At 53.4% G+C, this 26977-nt stretch overlaps 1 protein-coding gene across 6 annotated transcripts in view; it reads left to right on the top strand.

The window, feature by feature from the left end:
• PDE2A (phosphodiesterase 2A) overlaps positions 1-26977 on the top strand; it is a 96490-nt gene that overhangs the window by 50381 nt on the left and 19132 nt on the right. For all 6 annotated transcript variants that reach the window (XM_053560600.1, XM_053560605.1, XM_053560599.1 and 3 more), the window contains 4 exons: positions 13681-13770; positions 17183-17271; positions 24574-24683; positions 25510-25565. In XM_053560600.1, the coding sequence (XP_053416575.1) occupies positions 13681-13770; positions 17183-17271; positions 24574-24683; positions 25510-25565 (345 nt within the window). The remainder of the gene's footprint in view (positions 1-13680; positions 13771-17182; positions 17272-24573; positions 24684-25509; positions 25566-26977) is intronic.

Raw genomic sequence — 26977 nt, 5'->3', positions numbered from 1 at the left:
GCTGGTCTCAAATTCCTGAACTTAGGTGATCCACCCACATTGGGCTCCCAGAGTGCTAGGATCACAGGTGTGAGCCAGCATGCACTATACGGTTTTCTATAGCTCTGTATCTTTTTTTTTTTAAGTTTTTTTTTTGTAGAGACAGAGTTTCACTTTATGGCCCTCGGTAGAGTGCCGTGGCGTCACACAGCTCACAGCAATCTCCAACTCCTGGGCTTAAGTGATTCTCCTGCCTCAGCCTCCCGAGTAGCTGGGACTACAGGCGCCCGCCACAACGCCCGGCTATTTTTTGTTGTTGTTGTTGTTGCAGTTTGGCCGGGGCTGGGTTTGAACCCACCACCCTCGGTATATGGGGCCGGTGCCCTGCTCACTGAGGCACAGACGCTGCCCAGCTCTGTATCTTTTTATATTCCCACAACCATGTATAAGAGTTCCAGTTTTCCACATCCTTGTCAACACATGTTATTTTCTTTTTTTTTTTTAATGGAAGCAATTCTAATGGGTAGCTCATTGTGGTTTTGATTTGCATTTCCCTGATGATTAGTGATGTTGGATGTCTTTTGTTTGTTTGTTTTTGCAGTTTTGGCTGGTGGGCTTGAACCTGCCACCCCTGGTATATGGGGCCTGTGCCCTACTACTTGAGCCACAGGCGCCGCCCAGATGTTGAATGCCTTTTTATATGCTTGTTGGCCACTTCCGTATCTTCTTTGGGGAAATGTCTATTCGAGACCTTTGCTCATTTTAAAAATTGGGTTGTTTGCTTTTCTTGTTGTTGAACTGCAGTTCTTTATGTATCCTGGGTGTTAACCCCTTATCAGATACATGATTTGCAAATATTTTCTCCCATTTCCTAGGTTGCCTGCTGAAATGTTTTAAAGCAAATCCCAGACATGATGTCATTTCACCAAGGGTGGATGTTTTTTAAGACTGAGAGGTCCTAGGTGATGCTGAAATGTGACAGTGTGACACAGAGCCAGCATGGAGCTGTGTGTCTGCTACTGTGTGAGGATGACACAGTGGCATTGGGGACATGGTGTGTGACACTGAGGATGTGGGAGACCCTAAGTGTGGCTGACAGGGTGTGAGTAGCTTTGTAACACTCACTGTGAGTAGCCTCATAATATTCAGTGATGTAGGATCCTGTGAACACTGAAATGATTGGGTGTCACTAAGTGGGACTTGCCATATGGAGGTGACAGTGACCATGTCATTGCATGCTATCCTGGAGTGATGAATGTGACATAGAACAGGACTCTGCGTGGGAGTGAGAGGGGCTGAAGGTGTGCTGTAGGTGAGAGGGTGTGTGTGATCCACGTGGGATCAGGCCCAACCTCAGCTGCTGACAGTCAGAGGAGGATGGGCCTGGTAGGATGGACAAACATCCAAGGGGACAGGAATGATGTCTGAGCCCAGGTGTGAGTTGGCATGCGGCCTCCTCCCTTTTCTGAATATCCTAGAAAACTTTCTGGAGGCAGGATGCGGTGGTGTCGGACAGCCCTGCCTAGCTCTGACATTGAGCAAGTCATTTCACCTTTTGAGCCTCGATTCCTTTCAATAGAAAATGGGCCTCTCAGGAGGACTGTGTGAAGCAGTGCTTGAAATGAACACAGTTCCAGCACTTGGAAAATGCTCCCCCGTCTCTCCCGGAGCAGCGCCCTTAACCCCTGCCTCCCAGGTCCCTCATGGACAGAGCTAGTGGGAGCCCCGAGGGAGTGTGCTAAGTGATGGTGTCCTCTTCTCTCATGTCCACAGCCCTCCTCTCTGCCTTCCCCCTTCAGTCCCCCATCCCGTGTTGTCAGCGACACCCCCACACCTGCTCCTACACCCTCCTCTCCCCTGTTCCTGCTGCCCTCACTGCTGTAGGCCTCCAGCCCAGGCTTCTGCAGCCTCATTCAATTAGGCCGATGCAATTTGCTCAAGAAAAAGCCCCATAATTTGGTTAATCACACCAGTAGGGGATCTGGCCCTGGCGGGAGGGTGGGGATGAGTAGGAGGTCCCTATTGATAGCTGAGGGCACAGGTCTCAAAGTGCCTGTCCTTTGAGAACTCTACTCATTCCTTTGGCTCCTTTCAGGAACCAACAGAGCCAAAGTTTGGGCCTCCTCAAACACAGCTATAGAGGCCTCAAAATAGGAGCCTGGACTTCCAGCGTTCACTTGTGTCCCTAGCACCTTTCTGGGCCTCAGTCTCCCTTTCTGAAAATGGGAGTTGGACTGGGGGTCTCAGAGGCCCTGGCCAGCCTAGCTGCATTCAGTGCTGCTCAGTCTCCCTCATGGCCTCTGCAGGGCCTTCTCTGGGCCTTGGGGAGGGAGGACCAGAGGGTGTGTTAAGGGGAAAGAGCCCCAAGGGAAATCAGGACGGGTGAGGGTACTCAGAGCCTCATCTGGAACATGCCCACCCAGTCCCATAGCCAAAAGCCCTCTGGTCCCAGGCTGTACACCTGAAGGTGGGGGCAGGAAGAAGGGGAGCTGCCATTTCTTGGTAATCTGCAAGGCCATTGGCTCTCAACCATTCAGGTTATGAGTTGCACAAGGATCCCACAGAGAAGGGGCGGCACTGAAACCGAGCCCACTCTCTCCACCAAGCCTTGCCTCTCAGGGCTGTATCAGCCCAGAGGATTGGGATCACTTCTTTCTAACTGGCACAAAGGTAACTCTAGCCCCCTGCTAGGAGTCAGCTTACTCTAGACTTGAGTGGCTGTAGTTTAATTTTGTCAGTGGCTCTGAGGGAAGTTACCGTTTTACAGATGAATAAACAGAGCCCAGATAGATTAAAAGACTTGTCCAATGTACACAGTGTATGGCAGGGCAGGGAAGTGAGCCCTGATCTGAAGGAGGAGATGGAAGAGGTGATGGGGGTGCATGGAAGGGAATTAGATCCTGTGGGTGCCAACACTGTGAGCCAAACCCTCATTCACTCACCAGGGTCACGTAGACATTGATGACCCAGGTCACGTATGCATGGACACAGGCTGAGATGGCCACCCACACAGATGGCTGACGCAGACACAGACATGGAGTGCTCACACGTGTTTACGCTCTCACACAGTCTCCCACAGAAGCACAGACGTACATTCTTTCACACAAACATTTTCCTAGTGGCCCAAGGGACCTATTTGGCCATGGTCATGTGATGGCCCATGGGGACTCACCATTGTGGATGACTAATGGGCAGTCCACACACGTGCGTAGGTCACCAGCAATGTAGGAGCACCACATAAAGTAAGAGAAAAGATCAGTTTTGATAGTGTATCCTGAATTCTGCAATCAGGAAAGCCTATTCTAATAAAAGCTATTCTGATTTTCATTTCCAAGATAGAATGTATTCTGAATTGCACGTAGAACCTCAGAGATAGGAGGGTGTCAGCTTCTTTTCAGGGTTTTGGGCCTCTGAAGGACCTGCATGGATCCACAGGCACAACAATCCTATGAGATGTCCCAGACTCACGTTTACCCAGCCCTGCGTGTGTGTGTGTGTGTGTGTGTGCACCGTGCATGTGCACGTGTACTCATGCTGGCTTCTGGATCCTTGGGATGTGAGGAGACAGAGTAGGAGAAGTTCCAGAGACTCCGGATGTTTGTTTTTCCAGTCTCTAGCCTGGCTTCCTGGGCCCTCCAAAGGCAAATAACTGTGGATGCCAGCCTGCCTGCTCCGGCGGGCTGGGCAGGCTAATAGGCTGTGAGGAGCCCGCCTCTGCCCCGCAGCCCCTGTGACCCAGGCCCATGGCCAGCTTCCCATGGCTTCCTAGGCACATCACCTCCCCTCTCTGGGACTTGCTCCTCTCATCTGAGAAACAGAGGCAGAGATGAGGCGGGACAGGATGCACTTTCCCCTAGAGGCGGAAATAGACTGAGACTCTTGGCGCTCAGGGTCCAGAGGAGAAACCAAAGCTGGGGAGGGGCTGACAAGGGGACAGGAGGGCCCGGGTTCAGGGCAGGGCACGGGGCCCAGAGCCTGCAGTGTCTCTAGCACACTGTCTCCTTGGTAGGGGGGAGGGCTCTGCGCTGTCGGTACCCCAGCCCTCAGTCCCTTGCTTGCTGTACCAGGGAAGCAGGGAAGGGAGGAGGCAGGATGAAGAGTCCCAGTGAACAGCCAGAGGACAAGATCAGGGGAGAGGGCTGGGCCTGGAAGGACAGGGGAGGAGGGAGGACACCACAGTGCAAGAATGGAAGAGCAAAGACCTAGAGGTGGGGAAGGATGCAGGACGTGGAGGGAATAGGGCTGGAGAGTTGGAAGGAGGCCAGAGGCCAGACTGGGCAGAGCCCTGATGGAGGGAAGGCAGTGGCCCCTTGTCCTAGGTGAGCCCTGCTTCAGGCTCTGTGCTGAGGCTTTATAAATAATTCCCAATAGCCTGGGAGCTTAGTGCCTATTGTGGGGGGATCCCCAGGAGCCATGGTAATCTTATTTGAAGGAGGGATAGAGTCACATTTGTGTTTAGCACTGTATGTGGAAGGCAGGAACATGGTGGATGGGAGCCCAGAGGAAGGGGCATGCCTGAGATAAACCCTGCCAGGAAGATTCCTCACCCCAACCCCCCAAAAAGAAGGGCTATTTTTAAGAACAATAAAAGTGCTCACACATTCCTGCAGGGGCAGGGAGAGAGAAGGGGGCCTGGAGTGAGCTCAGAGGGAGGGGGTGTACCCCACCCCTCCCCCAACTCTGGCATTATCTTCAGGGGCTTCTCCTTGGGGGGTTTCCCTGTCCAGCCCCATCTTTCCAGCCCTTGGCCCAGGGTGTCCTGGCTCTTGTTTCTGTCCCTCTATGTGAATTGGTACTTGTTTCTGTCCCTGTCTCTCTCATACTCCCATTTTCTCCCTCCCCTTAGGATTCGGGGAACAGCTGGGATGGGCCAAGCTCTGACGATAGAGCCAAATACAGTCATGGGATAAAGTGGCGTGAGGCTGTGGGAGAGACACACCAGAGAGGAACAGGCAGCAAGAGAGACAGGCTTGGAGAACCCAGGGAGGCTGAGAGACAGGGAAACAAAGAGCTCGGCACAGTTGGGGAAAGCCCCAAGGCAGGCATCCCTGGGCAACCAGCCGCTCTGCGCCTGCACTCTGCCTTGTCCCTGAGGAGACCAGCATGGCTAGGCCCCCTCCTATCCTGGGCCAGACCTTCCTCCCTTCCCTCTGAAGGACCACACCAACCCTATGCCAGGTCGCTGTCACTCAGCATTTACCTCCCCTGAGGACACAGTGTCTAACACAATGGGGAGACAAGAGACCCAGTCTCTAGCCTGGAGGAAGACACACAGCCCCACTTCTTCACATCTGAGAATGGTTCAGCGCATCCCCTGGCCACAGCAGGGTATTAAAGGGGCCCCAAAGATAAATGGTGCTCAGAAGAAAGGTGGCCCAGTGTGGTCTGAAGGGGTGGGGTGGGACATGGGTCTTCTGACTCCTGGTGAGAACCACCACACGTCTTTCCCTGCCTCCTCTGGCCTTAATCTACCTCCATGAAGTTGAGGATTGGACTTCATGAGGCCTGAGGCCTGGTAGACCCTGGTCCTGTGGAATTTTCAAGAGGTCTGAGAGGAGGACGGATGACTACCCAGGAAGGCTTCCTGGAGGAGGTGACCTCACTCGATAAAGGAAAATGACAATGACAGTGCCCCTCTTGGGGAAGAGCTCCTCCCTCCTAACCTGCTTTCCTCTGCCCAGTGTGCACTGAGAGATGATCTGAAACAGCAAGGGCCCCCTGGCCTGTGGAAGTGCCTTGGTAAAGTTGCCAAATGCTCTCAACACAAGACACCTTCTTTCCCAGCCCCTTCTCTATGATGATCACTGTGTCAGATTTGGGATGCCTTGAGAGGTCTCAGGTGTCTCTCCTGCCTGGGGCACTCTCCGGGGGTCATGGGATTCACTTCTCTGCACAGTGATGGTGTTTGGCGCTTACCCCATCAGCCCTGGGCACTCAGGAGTTCAGCCCTTCCGACACTTGTGATGGGCTGGGACCCAGAGGGGAGCAGCACATGACCTCTGCCTCCAAGAGCTCCCAGTTTGATGGGGGAGCCAGATGAGAAAGAGTGGCAATGCACTGGCCATGCCCTCATGGGGGGCAAGAGCATGTGAGAACCCAGAGGAGGAGTCAGATCCGCCTGGAAAGAGAGGCCCAGAGCAGGGAGGTCATTCATTCATTCATTCAACCAGTCACTCCTCCAGTCACTCCTTCAGCCATTATTTCCTCTGACACTGTCCCTGCTGGTTTCTCAGCATCCTTCTCCTCTCCTGCATGGGCCACTATGCCTTTCCTGGACACACTTGTCCAGCTCCCAACCCACCATGAAGGCCATGTGAGGGGGTGAAGCTGAGGAAGGTGGTCAGACATTTAGGGTCATGAAACGCAGAGCTGGGGGCCAGCCAACTCACCCAGGCACTTTCCCAGGGCACAGACTCCGGGAGTGGGCGGTTAGTTCTTGCTGGCACACTCTTGGGGACTGGGAGCTCACCCTCCTTCCTGCCCAGGCCTCTCTCTTATAGGGACATGTCCCTGACTTACAGTGTGCTTCCATCTGCCTCTTTATGACAACCACTCTGTGCCTAACTCTGCCTCATGGGCCCCAGGCCAGGAGATGAGGAGAGTGACAAGTGCCGGGTGACCAGGATAAGACGAGGGTGGCAGTAGAGAGGGAGATGCTGGTGATGTGCTTGAGGAGAATGTAGGCAACAGGGCTGGGGGCGCAGTTGGCCCTGCTGAGTAGGGAGAGGTAGTGGCAGGTGGGGAGTGGGTGTGGGGAGCCCTGAGCCCACCCTGTTCCCCTCTGTAGTGCTTCTTTCTCAGGGCCATCCCCTCTCCCCACACTAGCTCTTGGCCCCACTCCTTCCCTCTGTCTATGCTGCCTGTCCGCTTATTCCCTTCTTTCCTGACTGCAGAAGTGGGCTAGGGACTGACGGGATCCCAGTGAGTTCAGGCAGCTCCTGCCTTCCCTCCCCAGCTCCTTAACCTCTTCTCATCCTTTATCCCCCCAACACCTCGACCTGAATGGACCCAAGTGGGCCGGGGACCATCAGGACTGCATGTGGAGGAGGCAGGGGCTAGAGGAGAAGCTGGGACTGGCTTGGAGGAGTTGAGAGGCCCAGGAGGAGCCAACAACATGGGGTCAGGATCCATCGTCAGGGAGGGGGACGCCCCCAGGAGGCGCCAGGACTGGGCTCAGGTGTATTCTACAGTGCACGTGTCTCCAGTGTGGCTCGGAGGCTGGAGACGCGGCCCTGTTGGAGTAACAACTGAAGCCGGAGTCTGCAAAGGGCGGGCAGTGGGGACAGGAGGGGTGGGAGGGTGGAGACGAGACAAAGAGGTGAGGGGGGAAGTCCCTGCAGCCTCTCCTTTAGGGCTGGGCTCCTCAGCTGCAAGTGGCCCTTCCCACACTGCCTTGTCCCTCATCATCCCACCGCCCCAGCACACTTTCTCCTTCCTCGCTCCTGCCTCTCCCCTCCTTCCAGACCTTCCCTGAGAAGACCCCTGTGTGGTGGAAATGGAGACTTACTGCAGAGGATGGGCAGTTCGTGCCTGGGCCAGGCCCCTCCTCTCTGGTCCTTAGCTCCTCACCTGTAACCTGGGATGAGCAAAACAGGCTCCTCCCAGGCTCACGGGGAATAGAGAGCATAGGGCAGCAGACCACAAGCTGTGATCTGACCAGCAGAACCAGCATCATCTAGGAATGTTTGGAAATGCACATCCTTGGACCTCATTCCAGTCTTTCTGTATCAGAAATTCTGGAGGTGGATGGAGCCCAGCAGTCTGTGCTTTAACAAGCTCGTTAGGTGATTCTGGTGCACACTAAAGTCTGAGAACCACTAGGGGACACCTGTAGCCACAGTAGGTGCTTGAGAAAGGTGCCTTCCCTTCCCAAAGATGTATGACCCACTCGAGCAGGGCATGGACCCTTGGACTAGGCCAGCTGTGGCCTGGGTCTCTATCCTCCCTCCTCTTTCAGACTAGGTCTCCCAGGTCACCAAGCCTCTTTCCTCTATTCTCCCACCCCTGGTCCAGCTCAGCCTTGTTGTAGGAAGGTCTGGGGGTGCAAGATCTTAGTGCTCACAGGCAGCTCCTTGCTGAGTACTCAGGCACCAGCATCTTCCAGAGGGGGCTCCTCAGGCAGGTGGCAGGCGTGGGCGGGTGGGGAGGAAGGAGGAGGAGCTGCCTTGTTCTGCTTCCTTGTCTGACTCTGCAGGCAGGGTGTGCTGTGAAAGCTGCCAGGAGTCACAGAGTAAGTAAGCTTGGGGTGCTGGGCTCAGACCCAGCCAAAGGGGTCATCTCTGGTCTGGGCCCTCAGGGAGCCTCCTTTGTGGGGGATTTCTGCAGTCACCCTGAGCAGGCAGCTGTGCTTGCCAGTTCCAGGCACGTGCTGGGCACAGAGGTGGGTAAGTTCTCCTCTGTCTTTGAAGAGCCTCGTTCTCTGGAAGTTAAAGCACTGTGTATATTGCTCACCAGAGCAAGAGGCAGGAGGCACAAGAGGTATAGCTGGCATCTGCCCTGGCACCTCTGGTTTTCCCAGCTACAGCCACCATCCCAGGCTGCCCCGTTGTGCAGGTGCCCATCGTGGGTCAGGTGTTTTCTCCCCAGGTTCTCGAGGTGACTACTTGGAGGTTTGGAGGAGGAGTGGGCAGGAGAGACAGGAGCTGGTAGGGACAAGGAATATGCAGGAGGAGAGAGGGAGAGTGGGAGAAGCCATCTGAGAGGAGGAGAGGAAATGTGGAGGTGGAAAAAGTTGTCAGGACTCCTCCGGAGGAGACAGGAGTGCAGCCTGTGACAGAAGTGGACGTCGGCTGGGCGAGGCAGGGAAGGAGGCAGAGAGATCCATGCAGAGAGCACAGGAAAGCCTGTCCCAGAGGGAAGGGAGGGGGAGCTCCAAGGTTCTGGGGTCTTGAAAGAGCCCCTCCCTTTAGAGAAGGGGCCACCAAGGCCCAGAGAAAGAGGAGGACCTCATAGAGGATCCAGGACAAGCAGAGTTGGATAAATCAGTAGCAACACAGTCCCAATAACACAGCTTGAGTCTTGGGAGGTACTTTTGAGTTTGGGCCAGAGAGAGGGACACTGTGAGGCTTTCTTCCAAAGAAAGAAGTGTGAGTTAGTGCCAGTGGGGAGAGCTATAGGAGGACTTGTGGAAGGTGGGAAAGACAGAGCATCTTGTGTCAATGACCCAACCTTTGAGAGGGGCATCAGTCCCTGTGCTGGTGTCTCCAGATGGGACAATGTCAAGGTCTCTGGTTTCATATAATTGTAGACTTTAAGAAAGACTTAGAATTTAGTCTGGACCCTCTCCTCTCCCCAGATGAGTGCAGAAATGCTGATCCAGCCCCACATGGTGTCCTAATCCTGTTCAGAAGAGGCCTGATCCAGAATAGGCTCCCCTTTCTCGGGACTAGTACATGGGAGTGGTGCTGGTGGCCCTACCTTGGACCACAGAATAACAGATAGGGATGTGGGAAGAGCAGGAAGGCGCCATTTATCCATCCGCTCACCCACCCATCCATCTACCCACCCATCCATCTACCATCCACCCACCCACCCATCCATCCACTCACTCATCCATCCATCCACCTACCTATTCACTCACCATTTATTTACCCAAGCATCCGTCAATCCATCTACCCTGCCACCCATCCATCCACCCACCTGTGTCCACTCATCTATCCATCCATCCACCCACCTATATGTCCACTCATTCATCCATCCATCCATCCATCCATCCACTCATCTATCCATTTGCATTAAAATAAGCCACAACGCCATAGAACTATATTCTACAGAGCTAGAAAGACCCATTTTTATTAATGAGGAAATCGAGGCTCAGAAGAGAAAAGGAGCCTGCTAAGGCCACACACAATTTTTGTAGTCAATCTGGGACAGGACTGGACATCACTGCTCTTTTCTACACATTACAAATTCTCCTCTGGGGTCTGAGATATAGCCTATGCTGTTATTTATACTAATGTTTGTTCCTTTTAAGGCAGGAAATGTGAACTTTAACCCTGAACATGAGCCTTGTGTGTGTATATGTGTGTGTCCAAGTGCATGCTTGTGTGTGCTTTGGATACATGGCTGCAATTTTATCTGTGTGTGGATGTTTGCATGAGGGCGTGTGCATGTGTGGGCAGAAGTGTGTACATGGCAACGTGTTTGTGTGGCACTTGTACATGGGCATGCAAGCAGATATGGCTGTGTCTGTATTTTTCTTTTCCTCTTTCTTTTAAGATTCCTTTAAAGATTCAAGCCCCTGATTTGAGCCTGGGATTCCATCTGTGCCTCTAATTCCGGATTCTCCCCCATTCTCCATTCTCAGCTCCTCCCTTTTGATTCTCTACTCTCTTCCCTAAGGCAGCAACTCCGCCCTCCTCCGGAGCCCACACCTCTTGGGCTTTGGAATTTGAGCTGTTTTCTTCCCTGTGTTGATGCAATGGAGGTGAGGTTTCTTTGAGAGCTGGGGAAGATTCATGGAGGAGGTGGCATTTGAGCAAACCTTGAAGTCCTCTTTATGTGCCAATCGGAAGTGGCCCTTTCCAGCTGTAGTCCTACACCCAACACTCCCAGTCCTGGGGCAGGCTGAGCAGGACCAGGAGGTGGGTGGACAGAAGAATGCCAGGCTGTGAGCCTTGGGCTTCATCAGCCACATCTGCATCCAGCCCACTCTGGCACAAATGTGAAGCCCTCTCTCTGCTGCTGCCCCTACTCATCCCAATTTTCCTATCCACTCCCCCCACTGCCATTAGCCTGCCCTTGGCCTAAAAAAAATCGCAGAAAACAATCAGTCAGAACAAAGGCAGACAGGCACCCACCAATTCCAGTAAAGGACAGTTCAGGGCATCCCCCAATCGATGCAAAGGGCAGGTGGAGGAGCCCACCAATCAGAACAAAGGACAGACTGTTCTTTCTAAGCCCCCTAGGGTGGGAGCTGGGGGTTGGGTGCTGAGCAGGAGCCAGACAGGGGCTAGAGATCCAGAGATTTAGGTTCTGGATCTGGCTCTGCCCTGACTGGTAGGCTGACCACAGGTGGGTCATTAGTTCTTTTTAAGCCTCAGTTTCCTCATCTGTCAAATGAGGAGACTTAGCTGTCTGAAGCCCGTAGCTTTGAAGATTTCTTCCCCCATTTCAGGTTCACTTTATCAGCTGGGCCCCTCTCCTCCAACTCTCCAGCATATGCCAGACTCCAATGAGGGCAGAGTCTGTCAGGGGTCAGCTTGTTGACTCTCCTGCCTGGAGGCAGGGATAGACCTAAATCAGAACCACCTTCTTCACTCTGCTCTTGGAGCCTGAGTCTGGGGAGCTTGGAACTGTTTTAGGGCATTTCTTCTCCTCTTTAGTCTTTAGAATGGACCTTAAAGGCTACAGCAGCCTACATGCATACGGTGTATGCAGGTGTTACTCAAGCCCTTGCCCTCTGAGTCTGTAAGAAAGTAGCTGTACCGGTGAGAACCTGTGTGTGTCTGAAGGCATGCTGAGGAGTCTGCGGCTGTGTGGCACTGAGTGTGTGTGAACTGCGATGAGGACCACCTAAAGGTCAAAGGACAGCAATTGTGTTGTCTGGAATCAGACAGCTTCCTATGTCTGACGGCAGACCTCTCCCTGTGACCATGATGTATCTTCATCCTTGAGCAGTGGGAGGGATCAAAGGGAGACTGGGGGGTAGGGTGGGGGAAGCAAGGCCAGTGAGCATGTGGGGAGAAAGCCCATTGCTGCCCCGCTTCTCCTGGTAGCATAGGTTTGGGTTGGGGAGGAGGAAGAAACTGCGTCCAAGAAGATCCAAGAGTGACATTTGGAACTGAAGTCTGAACCCCAGGTTCACGTAGATCCCAGTACCGAACTCTCCTCTGCAGCTTTTCTGAAAAATGGGCATTTAGCCAATTCTTGCACACCTTCAGAGATGGAGGTCTCACTTCCTCCCTCTCTCCTGCCTTTGTAGCATGACTCTGCTTGGAGAAAGGCCTTTCATCCCACTGACCAACACCAATGTCCTATGAAATCTTATGGTCGCCAGGTGTCCATGGAGCCACAGAGCTCAGTTCCCTCACCCCAGAGGATCACAGAAATTGGAGTTGGAGACTGAAAGCCCTGGGTCTACTTTGCTTCAGATGAGGCATCCCTGGGTTATTTTGTCTTAGTCAGGGGCAGGGGACTTGGTTTCCAATTCCTTCCTAACATGGGTCACCTCCTATGGATGGGTCTCCTCTTGTCCTCTCCTGGGACACAATGAAGTGGGGACAGTCTGAGGGAGTTATTTGGGTTAACAGACCTCTATTAATACAGCCTCCAGTTTCAGCATTTTAATTTCTTACCAGCCATGGTTACACTGTGAGTTCATGCTGAGTTTGTGGTCCTCTAGGACCCTCAACCTCATGTTATTCTCACGTGAATGGAGGTCAAACCAGTCTCTTCATCTTGTAATTAATCACTTTGCTTTTTGACACAAACCCAGCCATCCACAGAGAAGACATCTGAAAGGATTTCCGAGGGCTGTGGGGAGGGCATGGCTAAAGGGATGGTGTGAGTCACGATCCTGCCTTGGCCCTGGATCCCCTGTTCTGTTACCTTTCTCTTTGATCCCTGTGGTTCTGGCCAAGTTAATAGAGTGAGAAGCAGGGACTTTTGTTGTCTCCATTCAAAAGCTCTGCAAGGACAAGGCCTATTCCTGGGATGGGAGGGCTGCGAAGCAATCAAGACTGACTTCTCTCTTCCATCCTGTGGTTGCCACGGCTAGACCAACTGTTTTCCCACCTTATGGGTCACGCACCCACCAGACCCTTGCTACTCTCAACCCAGCCCCTCACAGGGCTGGAAACAAGCCTGGGTGAAACCTCTGTCTTCTGGACAGAGTGAGCGGGACTCAGCTTCAGCAAACATTCAGAGCACTTGCTCCATGCTGGGTACTCTATGAGGCACTTTTATTTTATTAATTTAATTTTTTTTGAGACAGAGGCTCAAGCTGTTGCCCTAGGTAGAGTGCTGTGGTATCACAGCTCACAGCAACCTCAAACTCCTGGGCCCAAGCTATTCTCTTGCCTCAGCCTCCCAAGTAGCTGGGACTACAGGAGCCCACCACAACACCCAGATATTTTTTGGCCCAGGCTGGATTCGAACCTGCCAGCTCTGGTGTATGTGGCTGGTGCCCTAGCTGCCTAAGCTACAGGCACCGAGCCTGTGAGGCACTTGTAGTCTTCAATTTCATTTTTATTTTCATTTCTTAGTGCTCTATTTCATTTTGTCTTCATGTCAGCTTATAGGGGGCAATAGCCACAGTTGCCCCCAATTTACAGATGTGAGATACAGGCTCAATAACTCAACCAGTACACATATTGCTAATATATGGTGGAGCAAGTATTCAAATTTGTTTTTATTTTGTTTGTTTGCTTGCTTTTTTTTGTTTTAATGTGGAAGCTTTTGAACTTTCCCTACACTATGCCCAAGTTGTCCTTGACTAAAGGATAAGAGATCCAGGGCCCAGTTCGGGCTTGACCTCTTGACTCACCGTGAGGCTCTTGCTAACTTCCTGGCCCTTCTCTGAGCCTTAGTTTCCCCATCTATATAATGAGAGGACTCAGACATTCTATGACCTTAAAGACTGATTTTGAGATCCTAAGATCCCAGGATTCAAGTGTCTGAGAGCCTCAGGCTCTGGTCTAAGCAGAGGGAGCTTCTGGCCTGTCTGGCAACCACCCCTCACTGCCCTTTCCTCTCTTCCAGGATGCTTTGCTGAGCCTGGGCTCTGTCATCGACATTGCGGGCCTGAGATGGGCTGTCAAGGAGGCCCTGTCAGCTGTGCTCCCCAGAGTGGTAGGTGCCTTACCCCAGACCTTGACCAACTCTGTGCTATACTTTACCAGGGTCAAGGAGGGAGGAAAAGACAGGGCCTCTGCCCAGAGGACTCCCATGGGAAAGTAAAGGGTCTGGGGAGTGTTCTGAGAGGGCTTTCTGGAGGAGTTGGCCTGAAGCTAAGAGACAAAGAATGGACTTACATAGGAATCCTACAATGTCTAAGCCAGAGGGGCCTTAGAGGTTAATTGGGAGAGCTGTGTCTTAGATAATGGAAGAGATTCACCTAGGATAACAGTTACCACATAGTGGAGTCAGGTGGGTTTGGGAATGTGTGCAGCAGGAGAGGTTGAGGGTAGACATGCAGAAGAACTTTCTGGAAGCCAGGTCTGGGATGTGCTACCATAGTGCTCAGTCTTGATGAATAGATTGGTTTAAAGTGCCCTGCCTGGAGACAGGATACTGGAAAAGTGGCCTCTAGCAACCTTTCAACTTATTTCCATTCCATCCCAATACTATGGATGGGGTTGCAGGTTTGGGGCAGGTAGAGAGTGGTGACCCTGGTTGCCTGGACCTAGAGTGCCATGTTGGGGGAAATCATACCCCTCTTTTTCTTCTTTAGGCCACTCCCCAACCTGGCTTCAATGGTCCATGTTCCTCCCTTAGGCAGGAGGGTCCGTAAACTGGTCTTCAAGGCCCAAAGCAGCAGTTGTCTCAGTTATGCCAAATAGAAGGAAGCTAGACTTTTGGAGCCTGGGGAAGGGGGTCTGATCCAGCCTAGGGGCACAGAAGACTTCCTGGAGGAGGAGATGCCCACACTGAGTCCTGGTGGCCTTGAATGTCCTCTTTGCTGCTCTAAATACCAGCCAAGGCAGCCTCTGCTCCAGGAAATAGGGCCAGCTCAGAGGGCAGCCTCCCCACTCCACCAGAGCCCATTGTCCCTGAATCTGCTTGATGGATGAACAAACCAGAGGCTCAGAAAGGGCGCTCCCCCAAGGTCACACAGCATGACAGGGACAAATGGGACTTGGCACCTAAGCACCCCCTTTCCCTCTCCTTGGTTCTGCCTTCCCAAAACCTCCTAGAAGTTCAGAGCCCAGAAGGAGAGCTAATGAGTGAGCTTTATTGAGCGTGAAATTGGTAGGAAGTGGGTGGTGTATTGGTGCCCCAGAATAAATCCTCCCAGAGAGGGATGGAACTGAGGCAACATCTGGCCTGGGCTAGAGGCACATCTGGAAAGGGAGGGTGGGGGAAGCTGGCAAGTCAGTTTCCTCAGGGCTTCCTTGAGTGCCCCTGTGGTCATTGAGGCAGCCCTGGGAGCAGGAGGAGGAACTGCCTGACCACTTGTTTGCATAGGCAGGGTGCCCTGGTGGGTGTGCCAGTATGGATGCATCGGATTAATTGTCTCCTCAAAGCTGGGGGCTGGGATGACAGCTGCAGTCCAGGTTCCCGGCCCACCCAAGACCTGCAGGCTCTAGGGAAGCCCTGACTGTGGGGAGCCCTGACTCACAGGGCTCAGCACCCAGTGAGGTTAAAGTAGCTGAGGTCAGCTTTGCCCCCAGGGAGGGGTCCCCCCTCTTCAGAGAGGAATGCTGCTAGCACCTGGCTTACTCATCAGCATCCATTGTGGCAGGCAGCCCCAAATGCAGATGGTGCTGTTGTGTCTGAAATGGTTCCCTCCTTCTCTCCAATAAACTCAGCTAATTTTAACTCAGAGGACTGAGAGTGAGGGGGTGGGAGATACACGGACATCTGGAAGTGAAGTGAGGATCTGTCCCCCTTTGCCCCCAACAGCGATGGATTAACCACCCCTCTCTCTGCCTGGGCAGGACTCTTTGTATGACCCTGGATGTTCTCTTAACCTCTTATGGCTAAATACCTCAGGCCCCTCCCAGGCTGCTGGAAGAGTCAGATGACAAGGAGGCTGGATATAGCAGGGGAGTGGGCGGCCTCCTTCCCACTAAATTCTTTAACCCTGAGTTCTCTGCCTAGATGCCTGGACTCTCCTGCCTGGAGGACAAGGGGGCTCCAAGCCGGACAAGAGGGTATCTGCCCTGCTCACTCCCCTCAGGCACTATCATTCCCACCCAACCGCTACAATTGAACCTGATTCAGTGTCTCTGGAAATGGTGGCCAGGCCATCTCCTGGGTATTAGGAGGAGGTAGGGCCTGGCTAGGGACAGACAAGGGCATCAAGATCGGCTGGCAGGACTGTAGAGTCACAGAGGAAAACTGCTTCTGCTGACAATGATTCCATACTCACTGAGGGTGGACCTTTAACATTGAGCTCCACTGTCACCTCCTCCAGAAGCCCTCCCAGATACTCCTTATACCCTTGGCAGAAGGGAGAGCCTTCCTCCACCCTCCCACAGAGAAAACTGCAGAGTTACCCTGCAGGCCTGTGCTGAAAGAGGGTTGGTGAAGGAGGCCTAAGAGGTACGAGTTCTACTGGGAAGGAATGTGAATTTTTGTCTGTAGGTCATTGAGGGAGACTACTTTTGCCAAAACTTGGCCTGGAACTGAGGCCCGAGACTGCTCTAGGCCCTTGGGGAGGGCAGATTGAAGAGCTGAAGACTTAACAAGCCTAGAGCAAAAGCTTTGATCTCACTCTGGGGAATGATTGGTCCAAAATGTAAATCTGCTCACAGGTCTCCCTTTGGCTCCTGGCCTGCCCCTCCCCCAGCTCTGTTCACAAGGCCCTTCCTGTTCAGCCAGGTGGACCCCAGCCTTCCACAACCCATGGCCCTTGCATTATCAGTTCTTCAATGCACCACGCTCTTTATACTTCTGGACCTACCTGCATACATGCTGTGCCCAGGAGCCAGTCTACCCTGGGCCTGCTCCTTGAATGTGTTTAATTCCTACTCAATTACAGCTTAAAGGTCACCTCTTCCAGGAAGCCCTCCTCAGTCTCCATTGAGGACAGGTGCAGTGCCTTGCTCTGTGCTCCTGTCCTGTCAGGTCATGGATTTGTGGTTTTTGGTGGAGCTTCCTGGGGCATTCTGAGCCCCTTCCCCAGTATGGCCTGGCCGGGTGCTCAGTTATTGTTTGCTGAAGGCCAGAGGCTAGAGTCAGGCTGGGAAATATTCCCTAGTAAGGAGTAATTTGTCTGCACCTTCAGCCCTTCAAATGCTTTCCCTAGCACCTTGGCTCTGGGGTGACAGGTAAAGAAAGTTGCAGGTTCTGGGATTACTGCCTGCCCAGAATCCCTTCTAAGAGGAGAAGGTGAGGTGCTAAGTACATAAGGGTGTTTTGTCCCCCTGGCTGCACATTAGAATAACTTGGGGAGTAAAAACAAGCAAACAAACACACAAATGCAGAGATCCACTCCCAGAGGGTCTGTGGCCTTGCTATGCAGACCCCTGTGTGCAGACTGGGACTGGGCACCTGGGAGGGCCTCTCTGCAGGATCTCATGAATGCCTTCTGTCCTAGGAGATTGTCTACACCTACCTGCTGGATGGGGAGTCCAGGCTGGTGTGTGAGGACCCCCCCCATGAGCTGCCCCAGGAGGGGAAAGTCCGGTGAGCCATTATCTGCACCCCCATTGCCTTCTGGCATGGCCAGTGTTTCTCAGGGCTAAGGCACCTTCCAAGGTCATCTGGTCTGGCCCTCCCCATCCAACATTGACCCCAGCCTCTCTGCCAAGTGGGCTTCCTTTTCCAGGTCACTGACCCCAGCATAGAAGAGCAGAAGCAATGTCTTCTCTCTGCTGGGAAAATGGGACCAGGGTAAGTGCCAACTGGCAGGTTTTCTGCTCACAGAGTTCTTTTAAATTGCTGTGGCCTCCTGAGAGTGAGGTCTGAGAATGTTGGGGTGACAGTGTCCATCAGTTAGAATCCCAGTACACTATGAGAACTCCCTATGAGATTGGACACAGAATCCCAGATGCTGGGCCTACAGGAGCTCATGGTGCCAACTCCTATATCTGAGAATGGGAGATCAGAGGCAGTATCCTGCTGAGGGTCCTGGGACCACACTGCCTGGGTTCAAATCCCAGCTCCCTGTTTACTAGCTGTGTAACCTTGGGCAAATTACACAGCCTCTGTGCCTCAGTTTTCTTGTTTGTGAAATGGTGATAATAATACTGCTTATCTAATAGGGTTGTTGGGAGAATTACATGTGTTTAACATATGTGAAGCATTTAAAACAGGCTGATCCTTGAGGAGTACTACCTTTGGGTATTATCAGTAGGATGAAATACTGGAGTCATTGACTTTAAGGTCATGGGATCAGTACCTGATGGTCCCTGATACCTCTGAGCCCATTGAATTCAGCCTCATTTTCTTGATGGGCAAATGCCATGAGATGTGTCCAAGGCCACATGCCAGATATAAGGCAGAGCTAGGTCTGGGACACAGGTCTCCCGGCTCCTGGCCACTCAGGGGACAGTGAGAGAAAGTAGAACTTGGCAGATGAGAAATTGTTGAGGGTAAGAGAGCTGTGGGGCCGAGGCAGCTCTGAAGGGTGTGGCCATTGCCTTCTAAGCACCAAACAAAGGGCTATGGTGGGGCCCATGTAGCACTGGGTAGGGAGCTGAGGGCAGAGTGGGCACTGGTTGGGTGGGGGGGTGGTATTCCCAGAAGGCAGCTCTCCATCCATGAGGAGGGCTTTTGAAACAGGCTAAGCAGTCCAGGGATGTGGCTTGTTTGGGTAGCAGCTAAGCCTGGGAAGCCAGTCACCTTTCCCAGAGGCCATAGAGAGAATTCTTGTTTGTGCATGCTGGACTCATGATCCCGAGGCCCCTCCTGGCACTGGGAACCCTGGATTCAAGGATATTGGTCTCTTCCTGGCCCTTCCTCATGGAAGTAGCTGGGTCTTCTCCAAAAGCCCAGAGTCTTTCCACCTCCTGTTCTCCCTGTGAGTTCCTTTCAACCTCTCCTGACAACTTCTCCCCTCAAGTACTGTGTGAACAGGACCACCCCTCTCTGGCCTCCTGTCCCATCTGAAAGGTCGTTGGGCTCTTAAAGAAAAAAAATACTAGACTATCCCTTTTTCTCCTCTGAGCTGGCATCTCCCATCCCTGATTCCAAAGAATTTTGCCAACTCCTCTGGGAAGGCTCCTTGAAGCAGCCTGGGCAGCCTTCCAGGGGGAGAGAGGATATGAGGCTAAGGAGGCAGGGGGGCATCAACAGGGTCTGCCCTGCCTCTTCCCACCTGCACTCAGGCCATCTGCTGCATGGCAGAGAGGGAGGTGTCTGTGGCTCAGGCCTCTTTGAGGGGGCTCAGAACTTCACAGCATCCCCTCCCAACACTTCAGACTCAGAAAGGCCTTTGGAAAAGTTACCCCCCAAAAGCAATTAAAAGTGAATGTTCAAATGCAATTAGCTCAGAGCTCAGTGGAGATGAGGAGGCAAGTGCCTACTGGGAGACAGGGGTCAGAGATTCCAGGAGGCTGAGGTAGGCCAGGGGATGTGAGGCCAAGGAGGATGGGAGGTGTGATGACAGTGGGGGGTGTCCTGGGGGATATAGACATCATCGTTCATCAGGCCAGCAAGGACTAAGTGTGGAGGTTCAGGCTTGGTGCTCTCTCTGGTATCCTTGTTCTCCTGAGGCCTTGGTGTCTGCCTGGTGTCTGGTGGTGAGCCCATCACACAGTTAGGGCGGAGAGGCCCCTGGGCAGGCTGGGTCCTGCTCTCAGGAGTTCCCAGCAAGATGCAGGCTTGAGACCTAGGTATGTGGAAGAAGGAAGAGCACTGGAATAGGAGTCAGACAGACCTGGGTTCTAGCCCGGCCCCGTCCCTGCCTTACTGTGTCCCTCCTGGAGGACCTATCTATTGGCTTAATGAGATAATAGGTACTAAGTGCTTAGCACAGTGCCCAGGCACACAGTAGGAGCTCAGTGATTGCTAGTTGCACTCCCAAGTCTTAACCAACTATTAGCCTTGGCTGATCTTGAGAAAATTACTTTTCTCCTGGACTCAGTCTCTTTTTCTGTGAAATTGATCGGTGGGGTTGAGTACAGGGTTCTTCCAATGGTGACCTCTGTGGCTCTGGTCCCATCAGGAGGTGGAGGTACCTGCCTGCAGGGTGAAGTGGAGCCTGAGGCTCTGCCAGTGCTGAGGGAGGGGGGCATTCCTCCAGGAAACCCTAGATGGCTGGCAGGCTGGCAAACAGCAGCAGGTGTGACGTGGCGGCTGGATCATAAAGACAGATAAGGCCCACGGGGAAGGTGTGGAGCACAGGCTTGGGGGGGTGGGGGAAGAGCAAGGTGGCGATGGATCCGGCAGGAGTGAAGAGGCCCCTGCCCCGAGCACTGTGCAGGCTTTCAGGTGTCCAGCTTTGTGCCCCAGTGGCTTCCTGCCTTCTGGGCCTACTGTGCTATTTGCTCCCCTGCTCCCCCTCGATCTCAGCCAGCCCCATTCTACTTATCCTTCGTGGCCTAGCCAGCATTCCTCTTCAGGAAGCCTGCACCACCGTTCCCCAGTGTGGATATGATCCAAGTTTCAGAAAATGTGTCTGGGCCATAGTAACCCCCACCCCCACCCCCCAGAGATGGATCTTTCCATAAGAAGAACCTTGGACTGGGGAGGTGGAAGACCTGGGATCCAGACAACATGGCTGCTGTTACAAGCCCCTGCACTTGCTCTAGGCCTCCATCAACTCCTTTCTGGACATTTTGATGTTGAGGGCTGGAGAGGCTTTGAATTCTAAGTGCTGGAGAGGAAAGAGTCCTGGAAGGCTGCTTGGACCAGGGTCTTCTTGGAGGCTTTGCTTGCCATTGCTGGTATCCCACCACCCCATCTCCCAGCCTACTTCAACCCCCTCCCTGCCATCTCTTTTCTGCTGCCATCCTAAAGCCTCTGATTACCTGCTGCTGAGTGCAGTGAAAATCTCAGCCTTTCAGCTGCAACTGAGGCACCGCCCCCCGCCAGCCAGGCTGGTTGTCTCCCTCCATTACCACTGGGGATTCCAGGCCCAACCTTGAGAAATTTCTTCCTCAGAGCAGACCTGGTGTCCTTTCACCACGGACTCTGGCTGTCCTTCTGGCTTGTCTTGGAGGACACAGGGAATATAATCCATTCCCATCCTTGACTCTCACATTCTGGGGGATAGGGAGAGATGAAGGTCAGAAAGGAAGGGACTGAGGCTCGGTGAAAGTAGAGGGTTCAGTGAGTGGTAGAGCTTAGGGAAGGGTTTAGACCCTCAGTTAGGGCTGGGACTTGGTGAGGAAAAGGGCGAGGGAAAGGGGGAAGGGGTCTTCCTGAAGAGGATAATCAGAGAAGGATGCAGGGCCTCAGAGAGGTGGAAGGGGGCTTGGGTAGTCAGCTCTTTCCAGGCCACTGACCCTACCAACAGAGAGACTTTCCTTCTTTTTTTATTAAACAAATAGTTGTTAAAGGCACGGAACTGTCATAAAATCCACACCCGTTCCTCTCTACACTCTGTGCCCATCTGTCTTTATCTTCAGTGGGGCAGACCATGACCACCCAGGCACCCAGGGCTGAGTCATTAGCCCTCAGCCTAGACAGCTGGCTCTGGGGTACGGAGTCCCCCCCAACCCTAGCATCAGCCTCAAAGGTGGGGCAGTGGGTGGGGAATGAGGAAAAGAGGAACTAGAGAGGAGGCCAGGAGGTGATCTGAGTTGAGAAGAGAGCCGTTGGGGGCCTGAGCAGTAAACACAGTCCCCCACAATGTGGATGGTGGAGACGCAGCCTTGACACTGCCTACTTTGTAATCTGTGGGCATTTCTGAAGTCTTTGGGAGTGTGGCAGTTCTGGGAAGGGTAGGGCTGAGGAAAGGGGTGGCCATGGGAGTAGGTTGAGCTGAACATGGCTTGACACATCCCTGCTCCGGGCTGGGACCTAACAGTGCCAGGGGAGGACAGGTTGCAGAGCAAGGTACGAAGGCTTCCTGAGGACTGAGGATGTTTGGAGGTACTGGTACAGGTTGATCTGCCCCAGCCCAGCCTCTTCTCTCCTGTCCAGGGCCACTAAGATGTTGGTGCCCTCACTGAGACCAGACTTCCGTGTCAGATTCTCTTTCTGGAGTGAGAGTTTTACCTGAGCAGCCAGGATGATCAGTTTGAAATCAACCCAAGGGCTAGGCACAGTGGCTGACGCCTGTAATCCTAGCACACTGAGGCAGACGGATTGCTTGAGCTCATAGGTTTGAGACCAGCCTGAGCAAGAGAGAAACCCTGCCTCTAAAAATAGTTGGGTGTCGTGGCGGGTGACTATAGTCTCAGCTACTCGGGAGGCTGAGGCAAGAGAATGGCTTGAGCCCAAGAGTTTGAGGTTGCTGTGAGCTGTGATGCCACAGCACTCTACTGAGGGTGACAAAATGAGACTCTGTCTCAAAAAAAAAAAAAAAAGAAAGAAAGAAAAAGAAAAAAAGGAAAGAAAGAAAGAAAAGAAATCAACCCCCAACTGTTACCTTCTCCCAGAGTTCCCACTGGCCACAGGATCAAGCCCAGCTCCTTAGGGCCCTGGCGCTGACTCACTTGCTCTCTGCTGTCCAGCCACCCCAGCCTCCTTTGTGGTTGGACCTGGCAGCAGACACACAATCTTCTCTCCCCCAGACTTTTGCACATGCAGTTCCCTTTCCTGCCTGTCTTGGTAACCTCTGCATGCCCTTCAGGACCCAACTCAGGTGTCTTCTTCTCCATGAGGTCCTCCTGGCCCCACTCCTGGGTAGGCTAGGGCCTGCTTGTCCTCCCTGTCAGAGACCTCATCTTCTGACTCAAGCGTGGGTCTGCATGTCAGCCCCTGCAGGACACTGGCCTCCTCAGGCCAGGTTCTTCTTCTTAACTCATCTCAGCCCTCAGCACTGACCCAGAAGGACCCTGTGGAATGAAAGACTTTAAGAAGAAAGTGCCCATAATGTTTTTAGTCTAAACTTATTTTTGCTCTGGTATGGAGGAAGGATTTAAGAGACCCAGATAGGAGGCCAGAGGGGAGAGGGTGCTTCAGGCTTCTGGGGACAGGTTGTCTCCACTTGAGCTGGGCAGAGTCCTGGGGATAGAGGGCAGGGGACAGCTGTGCGAGACACATGGATGCACTGATTGGTGGGAGAGGTGAGGACAGTTTTTGTACAGATGCAAAGAACCCAGTAGGTGGTTATAGCTGGGGAGGCCTCCAGGTAACCTTTGGGTTATCTGGGGTCTGGAGCTCCTGAGTGAGGGCTGGAGTGTCATGAGGCCCTGGGCATAGAGGAGGGAGTTTTGTGCGGAAGAGAAGAAAGGCTATGGACGGTCTTTCATCGTGGTCCTGGGAGAAAGAAGCCAAGGTAACCATGTCTAAGGGTGGCAAGGAGGATAGTCAGGGGTTGGTGGGACCAGGCCACAGAGCTCACTGACCAGCAATGCAAGGACAGCGCCACCTTGTGGCTTCCTGATAACCAGACGTTCCCAGGCTAAGCAGCTGGGTGGCTGGCTGGGTGGGGTTTGGCTGAGGGTCACCCCCTGCTTCTGTGAAGCCCCAACCTTCATCAGTGTAGTTATCAGGGAATGTGGCTCCTGTTGCCCTCCTGCCAAGCTAGTTCCCTATTCATTCCTGGGGTGACTGGCCATTGAGACAGCCCAGAACTAAAGCCCAGCACTCCAACTCCAGGAGCTTTAAATGTCCTAAGTGTGAGGGTTGGCAGATGGGAGACACCACTGGTTCCTGTAGATTCTGGACTGCTCAAAGGGGCCAGGAGGGGAAGGGTCTGGCTGCCTGACCTTGAATGAGATGATCAACCTCTTTGGTGTGACCTGCCGTCTGATGATTTAGGCCATCCCCTCTCTTTTCCTCTTCTGACCTTTGCTGGGCTTTCCTTAGTGACCCTGCACGCACACACCAGAATCCCAGCCCCCCAAGCTTCTCTTCTGTCCAGGCCAGGCAGCTCCTACAAGTATAATTAAGTGGAGACAGCATGAAGGATGAGGAAACCAGGACAATTAATCAGCAAGGAATGACATTGGTGAAAACTCAGGTGCTTAATTAAGCAGGAAGAGCCAGAAGCCAGGAGGGTGGGCGGTGCGGGGGTGGTATGTATGGTGGGGCAGAGAGAAACTCATTTTTCCCACACCAACTTCTCCCGCCTCAGTTCCCACCTCCCTTCCCTGTCTGTCACATCCTGACTCGAATGCTAGTCCCCTGTTCAAGGCTCACACAGATCTTTGGGAAGGTTAGAGCATAGTGGTTAAACCCAGCTCTGATGCCACCTGCCTGGGTTTTAATCCTGGTTCTATCACTTATTAGCCATGTGACCTTGGACAGGTTATTTAACCTCTTGGTGTCTTACGTTCTCCCCCTGCAAATGAAGATGATGACATCTAACTCAGAATTGCTGGGAACTGTATGTTAGTCTAGTAAGTTGCTCTGGCTGTGCATGTCACATAGGAAATGTTCAATGAACTTTAGTTATGATAGTTACATCCAGGAGTCTCCCTGTGCTTAGCATAGAAGTTGTGCTACAATTTGAAGATAGCTTTTGGAAGGCTTCTGCTCTTCCACCCACCCCCCACGCCTAGTTCTCCTTGGGAAGCTTAGAGCGGTCAGGTACTTGCCAAGGCAGGATTTGACCCAGGCAGCCTAGCTCTGAGCCCTTGCGTTCACTTCCTCTACTCTCCTCATGGCCTGGGGGGTCTGCGCTGGTTCTGGGCCCAGCCTTTCCCACATCTACCAGCAAGGCACTAGAGGCCAGACCATGGTGCCTGCCCTTCCACATAGGCCCTGGGTTCCCTAACTCTTATTTTTGTTGCCCTCATGCCTGCCCTGAGGCAGGTCAACTTGTCCTGATCCTTCCACATGTGCAGGGTCCAGCCTGCTGTGTGTCCCCAGGCTGGGGCCTGCTCCTCTTTGATCCAGGGGCTCTCAAGGTGGATCATGTCCTCTTTTCAGAGAGGCTGTGATCTCCCGGAAGCGGCTGGGCTGCAATGGGCTAGGCCCCTCGGACCTGCCAGGGAAGGCTTTGGCCAGGCTGGTGGCTCCACTGGCTCCTGACACCCAAGGTAAGGGCTGGGAGCTGGACAGGGGTAGGGAGGGACTATGGCCCCACATCCCAGGTCATGTCTGTCTTCTACCCACCTTTATCTCTCTGTCTCCTTCTTCCTTGTGCTGTGTCTTTAGCAATTTCTCCATCTAATTCTCTATTGTGCTACTAACCTCCCTGAGCCTCAATTTCCTGACTGTACAATGGGGACAATACCTTGAGGGGATGTTTGGAGGAAAAGCAAAAGAGAGGATGCATGTTAAAGGCCTGGAACACCCCAGGGCTCGGAGGCCCGTGGCTGTGGTTGTGATGAGCTCCTGCCTGTTGCTGGACGGGGCTGCAGTTGTTCTCATGCTCTCTCTGTCACTGTCCCCGTTTCTCTTCCTTTCCATGCTCCCTGTCCGCCACGTCTCTCTCTGCCTCATGTCTCAGTCTCTCTAGGTCTCTGTCCTCTGTGTCGATGTGGAAAGTGCACGAGACTGGGAGTCAGGAGACCTGACTTGCTGTGTGATCTTGGGCAAGTCACTTCCTCTTTCTGGACCTCAGTTCCCCAGTCTGTAAAACAGGGTTGCTTAGCCTTACCTGCTTCCCTCCCTGCCAGGGTAACTGGGAGGATCACACGAGAGTTGTCAAGTGAGGGGGTCTCCTTCTGCACAGGGGTAGTTGCTGTGGTTGTTTTTGTCACTGCCTTAGGCCTCGTCTCTTTGTCTCTCTGGGTCTCTGGGTCTCTTTTTGTCTTTGTCCTGGCCTCTGTCTGCATCTTTGTCTTGCTCCTTGGGTCCTGGCTCAGTATTTCTGAGCCTCACTGGCCCTGCAGGACCACTTCATTGCCCTCTCCCCCTCAGTGCTGGTCATACCACTGGTGGACAAGGAGGCCGGGGCTGTGGCAGCTGTCATCTTGGTAAGAGTCTACCTGGGTAGGTGTGGGGTGGGATGGGGGAGGAGACCAGGGGAGGGAGTGGTAGCTGGAAAGAGAGTGGGTGTGTGTATATTTGTGTGTGTGTGTGAGGGGGGGTGAGAGCCACAAGCTGGGATGTAGTGAGGGGGGATGGAGCATTTCCCAGGCTCCAAGCCCTCCGCCCCACCTTGAATGAGCTGGATGAAGCCACTGGCCCCAGTAGATGACTTTCTGAGGGGTGCACAAGCCCCATCTAGTCTGTCAGCATCTTGGAAAGCCCAGCCCTTTGCACAGCCCTTGGTTCCTATCTGGGATCTTCCCAGATGGGCTAGGGACAGTGTCCAAGAGAGCACGAACACAGTGAGGTGGGAAGTAACTGAGAGGCACTGAGGAGGGAGGGATGACATAAGGCACTGAGTAGAGACAATGGGATAAACCCAGTCAGAGATTCCAGGTGGCTGGAGCCAGGGGTTTGAGGAGAGGACCCCAGCACAGGGCTGAGGCTGGGCAGAAGCCAGAAGGAGGATGGGCTTCCTGGAGGGGATGGGGCGGAGCCTCAGTGGGAAGTGGGGAATGATCTGAGAGGTGAGCAGGGCTGGGAACCCAGGAGGGCTCCCTATTGCCCTCTGAGGTCCCTCCTAGAGTTCCCAGGTCTCTGCTCTTCTATGGGGTGTGAGGTAGAGGAGGTTTGGAGGGTAGTAGAGGGAGGGGATGGTGTCCTGCCACTCTTCCAGTCTTTTCTCCGGTGTGCAGGTGGGGGTTCAAAATCCTTGTTCTCTCCTAGGAACCTAAGGGTGAGGGCCCCGATCGCTATTATGGGGGATCTGCTTCCACCAGAGTGGCTACCACTCCAATAAGAGGCAGGCTTAGGGGTGCAGACAGATAAATGAGCTGGTCTTGGTGCGCCTGCTCAGAGCTCATTAAAATGGAATTAAAGGCTTCCCAGGTGCCTGACCTTTCCCGAGCTGCTGGCGGGAGCGGGTGGTGGGTGTGGGGGAAGCTTGGAGGCGAGAGGAGGGGAGGACAGGGGTTCTTGGCTTGTGTCCTCTGCTCCCATCTGCCTGATTGAGGGAGACGAGGCCCCTGCTCGGTTTCTCCGGGAGCTGTTCCGCCCACCCTAGCTCCTGCTCCGCAGGGAGGGGATCTGCAGTTGGCACGGAGTTCTCAGTGGGTCCGGGCGCTTGCTTCCCCTCTCCTTGCTCCCTGTCTGTTCAGGAGGACCAGGGCCAGGGCAGTGTGCAGGGAGGGGGCTCAGTAGTGGCAGGTGGCTCACCTCTTTCTCTGTTGAGGAAAAAGGACTAGCGGTTCCTGAGAAGGACTTCCTGTGTTGAGGCTGTGAGGACTGGGTCACAAGGGAAGCAGAGTTGGCCAGGGGAAGACATTGGGAAGGTTGTTCATCTTGTGGGCAAGAGGAT

This window comes from Nycticebus coucang, chromosome 14 (genome assembly GCF_027406575.1).
Source record: "Nycticebus coucang isolate mNycCou1 chromosome 14, mNycCou1.pri, whole genome shotgun sequence".
In the NCBI taxonomy this organism is placed as follows: Eukaryota; Metazoa; Chordata; class Mammalia; order Primates; family Lorisidae; genus Nycticebus; species Nycticebus coucang.
The sequence above is the reverse complement of the archived record's forward strand: the minus strand, read 5'-3'. Positions and strand labels throughout refer to the sequence as shown.